Below are 5396 nucleotides of genomic sequence, written 5' to 3'. Positions count from 1 at the left end.
GATAAGTATGTACAAATAGGGGGTGCATAACTTATAGATTTGTGGTTCAAATTTTTCTATCCACATTAATATTTTTAATTTTTAATTAATATAACAAAATGTGCCACTTTTCATAGATATTTTTAATAATTTATAAATAAAAAGAGGTTCAAATACCCATATTTTAGGTTGCATTAGCTATGTCTAGACCTTAAGCTAGAAGTGTCAATAAAGTCAAATTATATTTTTTACTTTCTTTTTCTTCTTTCCTTCTTTAGACATTTTTCTTATTTTTTTTAACTTTTTCTTTTGGCTTTTCAAAGCCCTAAACTAAAAGGTAAAAAAGAGTAAAGACATCATATTGTTCTTCTTTTGGCTTCATTCCACTTTGTTGTTCATGGTGAAGTAGAAGTGAGATTTGAGAACAAGTAACAAGGTATGCTATCTAAAAATAAATAAATTATTTATTAATGTACTTCATTTGTTTTATATGTTTTTCTTGATTTATTAAGTGGTGCCATTATTTGATTGCTTGAATAATTAAATTTATAAGAATTTCTTGATTTCTAAATAGTTATCTAATAATTGTGATTCTTTTACTAGTAAACTTGTTATTTGTGCTAATATTTTTTTAAAATTATTTTGTTTTGATAAGATTGAATAGAAGTGTGAATATTTAATTTTGTAGGTAAAATAACTCTTACATTCAAATCATCAAATCACAAATGGATAAGTTTCTCATCAAGTTACCAAAGCCAAAAGATGGCCAACCAAGTTCTAGCTCTAATCAACCATTTGTGAGTTCACAAGTTGCTCCGGAAGTTCAAAGACATATAAATTCTTTTCCATTTTCAAATACGGATAATATGCTTGATTTTAAATCTCTTGAAGCAGATCCCAAAGATCAAATGCCTATTTCATCTTATGGTCCTAATATTCGAGATACGGTAAGGAGGTATTACATTCAAAAAAAGCCATGTCAACCTGTTGATCATATCTTCCCTAAAACTAAGTTTGGAGATAAAATATGTCAATTTCGACCAACTTGATTTAAGAGAAGATCTCAATGGTGGAATATAGCATTAAAGCAGACGCAACATTTTGTTTGTGTTGTTATTTGTTCAAGAATGAACTTGAAAGTCGTGGAAATGTCAGAGATTCATTTACAAGAGCTGGTTTTAGGTGTTGGAACAAAGCTTTAGAAAGATTCAAAAAACATGTTGGTAAGGTAAATAGCATCCATCATAAATGTTTCAATAGGATGCAAGATTTGATAAACCATCGACAATCGATCCAATCTTCTTTTGACAAGCAAAGTGAAAAGGCAAGAAGTGATTATCGGATGCGTTTAAATTCCTCAATTGATGTAGAAAGATTTCTCTTGACATCGGGATTTCCATTTCGTGGACATGATGAAAGTGAAGGTTCCGAATATAAGGGTGCTTTTCTTGAACTTTTGAAATGGTATGGGGATAGAAGTTTTGATGTGGGAAGAGTAATATTAGGTAATGCTCCACAAAATGATATGATGATTTGTTCGACATTCAAAAAGATATTGTGGAGGCTTGTGCTAAAGAAACAACTAAGGCTATCATTGAAGACTTGGACGGTGATTAGTTAGGAATATTAGTTGATGAATCAAAGGATGTTTCTCATAAGGAGCAAATGGCTCTAATTTTGAGATATGTCAACAAAAGTGGAATGGTGATAGAGCGATTCTTGGGTATTGTCCACGTAAATGATACATCTTCTCAATCATTAAAAAAGACAATTTATTCTTTGCTTTTGGTTCACTCATTATGTATATCCAAAATACGTGGTCAAGGTTATGATGGGGCTAGTAATATGCAAGGGGAAATAAATGGTCTCAAGTCTTTGATTTTACAAGATACGTCATCTGCATATTCTATTCACTGTTTTGCTCACCAATTGCAATTGGCACTTGTAGGTCTTTCCAAAAAGAATTCAACTAATATTTTGAATACTATTGGAGCTTCATTTAAACGCAGAGATTCACTTAGACAACATCAAGAAGATAAGTTGGAAGAATTGCTTAAATTTGGAGAAGTTCATATAGGGCAAGGTTTGAATCAAGAACGTGGCCTCCAACGACCGGGTGATACTAGTTGGGGGTCTCATTTTAAAACCTTGGACAATTTCCTGATTCTTTTTTCTTCAATTGTTAATGTGCTTAAGGATATGAAACATGATTGTCCATATCATCTTGATAGATTTGCGGCAGAAAATCTTTTGAGCTAGATTCATGAATTTGAATTTGTCTTTATGTTGCACTTGATGTTTAAGGTGTTGCTATTGACGAATGAGTTGAATAAAGTTTTACAAAAGAAAGATCAAGATATCGCTAATGCTATGGGATTGCTTGACCTTTCAAAGAAACGATTGCAAATGATGAGAGAGGATGAATGGGACTCTATGATGGATGAGGTTAGCTTATTTTGTGGTAAACATGGTATTTCAATTCCCAAAATGAATGAAGGCTACTCTAATAGGAAGTCAAAGCGTAAGATGTTCAATATTTCATATTTGCATCACTTTCGTGTGGAAGTATTTTATGCCGTCATTGATTTGGCACTTCAAGAACTCAATAATCGTTTTGATGTGGTGACTAGTGACTTGCTCCTCGGTATGGCTAGTTTGAGTTCGGTTGATTCATTTGCTAATTTTCACAAGGATAGGATAATGAAACTATCCGAGTACTATTCAAGTGAGTTTGGTGATAAAGAGCTTCGGGAACTCAATTTTCAACTCGATGATTTTATTGTCTATGCTCAAAAGTGTGATAGCAAGTTTCTCAACTTGAAAGGAATCAAGGATCTTGCAAGAGTGATGATAGAGACAAAACTAGATCAAACTTGGTTACTTGTGAAGCTAACTTTGATTATTCTTGTTGCTACCGCAAGCGTGGAAAGAGCATTCTCATCAATGAAGTACATAAAGAATGATTTGCGTAATAGGATGGATGAATATCTTTTGAATGGTTGTTTAGTTTTCTATATAGAGCGTAGTATATTTAAAAATGTAAGTAATTATGCCATTATTGATCGTTTTCAAAATATGAAAACTCGTCGAGGACAGTTGTGAGTAAATGATGTTTTTTGCTAATATATTACTATATAAAGATTGCTACTACCTACTTGCTCGTCAACTTGTTCTCACCGTAAAATTTATTTAATTGAATTAATTGTCTATTTTTAAGATAATGGTGCCCCCATGTTCTTGAGATCCTGGATATGCCTCTGTATATATACCATTATGTTTACCAAATTTTGTGTAGTTTTTAGTGCAAGTAAACCAATTTTTTTACATTAATAGAGTGTGTTTTTTCTGCTATCATTCAAACCATGATTTTAACCTAAACTAATTTCTTTCCAATTTATTGTTTTGTGTTGGTATATAAAGTAAACATATGATTTCTACACACAACCATTATTACGTGCCTATATGTTTACCAATTGCGTGACTATTTTACCATATATTGGTTCCAGATCAAACCAATATATTAACACACCTTTATTCATTATTTCTATATTTTTACCAATATCTGGGCATATTTTACAATTGTTAATCAATGTTTTACATTAACATAGTCTATTATTTCTGGTAACCAAGTTTTTCACATTAAGTAGTTTCACTAAAATTATTTCTGTTTTAGGCTGGAATTATATACACCCATATCGTTATGAATATTCATTGGTGGTGATGGACCAATCACGAAATACTTGAGTTCCAAATGATAAATGGTCGTGTCCACACCCAATTATGAAAAATAGTAGTAATCAAGCTTTCGTATTTGGTGTTTGCATCATACATCACTCCTTCAATTTCGTAATCCACTTAATTACCTGTAGAAAATTTCAAATTATTAATAAATTTTAAAAAAATTGCAAAATGAATTTTATACACTCATCAATTTAAACAGTTTAGTAGTTACATTGGTATTCGATGGTATATAAGATAATTATCGATATACTTTAGTAATTGCCCAAAATGTGCACCAATGTTTTCACCAAATTTTTAACTTCAATTTTCACCATCAATTACACCAAATAATTTATTACACCAATAAATACAACAACTCATACATCAATAATTTATTACGTATTTTGAAATTATGGTATTATATATTAGACCAATAAATACATTAACTCATACATCATAGTATTATTTTGGTGTCATTTACTAGAAACAAATATACCAGCATAAATACCACATCACATACCTAAATCAATTTGTGGTAATTCACACAATCAGTTAAATCATACAATGTATTACACCAATTGACGTACCAATAGTAATCTAACATTTAACCCAAAAATACACCAACACATTTATTAGAGTATTAATTTACCATCAATTTATAGAAACAAATATACCAGATTAAGTAGCAGATCACATATGACCAATTTTCAAATTATTATCTACACTAATTCAGATAAATAAACTACACCAAAAAATTAACCGATCTTTTTTTTGAAAGTTATATTTTATATACCAAATAATACAACTAAATACACAAAAATATGTACCTAAAATTTAACTTGAAGTTGGTATGTGTACACCATATCACATACCAAAAGAAACTATTGATAAAATCTGTTAACATTCGGCATGCAACATACTAATTAAACCACTTAATTAATGATTTTATATTAACTTGGTGCTTTAATCAATTTCATCTAATTTTTTTTAAAAAAAAAACTTATTCGGCTCATCAGATTACAACCAAAATCATATGATGTTGTTGTATTACACCAAAATCGTTAATATAAAACAACGAATAAATACCAAAAAGAATTAAAACGCAGATTATGTGAAAATCCTATTAACATTCTACAAACAATTGCTAAATCTTAATATATATTTAATAATTATACCTTTACCATTGCACCAGAACATTAACCAAAATCTTAAGAATGTATATTTCACCAAATTCGACAATACCAAAGGAATTACTACCAAAAAGATTACTTGATGAGTCCCAACGCCCACTGTGATGAATTAGAATTGTAAAATTATTGGTCTGCATATTTGATCGTCGATCTTAGTTTGGAACATAAGTTTTATTTTGAGAAATTTAAGGAATATGGACAATTGTGGCTGACTTGGTAAACATTTTTTTTATGAAGGTAAAATAATTGGAGAAATTTAAGGAATATGGACAATTGTGGCTGACTTGGTAAACATTTTTTTTATTTTTTATTTTAATAAGAATTCTAGTTTTGAAAAAAGAAATATTGCTATTCAATTGAAAAAAAAGTATTGCTATATTCGTGTAATTAAAGTTATTAAGTTGTATACTTAAGTTTTTTGCCCTTGTAGAATTTTATCATTTGAGTTTAGTGTTTAAGTTACAGTTTGACCAAATTTCTTATTTAGATTTTCTAAATGTAAATTTT

At 29.7% G+C, this 5396-nt stretch overlaps 1 protein-coding gene across 1 annotated transcript; it reads left to right on the top strand.

Moving 5' to 3' along the window:
- Positions 1-704: 704 nt before the first annotated feature.
- LOC125846522 (uncharacterized) lies at positions 705-3081 on the top strand. Its single transcript, XM_049526021.1, has 3 exons — positions 705-926; positions 1106-1207; positions 2284-3081. Exons 1-3 carry the CDS (start codon positions 705-707, stop codon positions 3079-3081), a joined length of 1122 nt encoding a protein of 373 aa, XP_049381978.1.
- The last annotated feature ends 2315 nt before the right edge of the window (positions 3082-5396 follow it).

The sequence above is a fragment of the Solanum stenotomum genome, chromosome 1, assembly GCF_019186545.1.
Source record: "Solanum stenotomum isolate F172 chromosome 1, ASM1918654v1, whole genome shotgun sequence".
Lineage (NCBI taxonomy): Eukaryota > Viridiplantae > Streptophyta > Magnoliopsida > Solanales > Solanaceae > Solanum > Solanum stenotomum.
The sequence above is the reverse complement of the archived record's forward strand: the minus strand, read 5'-3'. Positions and strand labels throughout refer to the sequence as shown.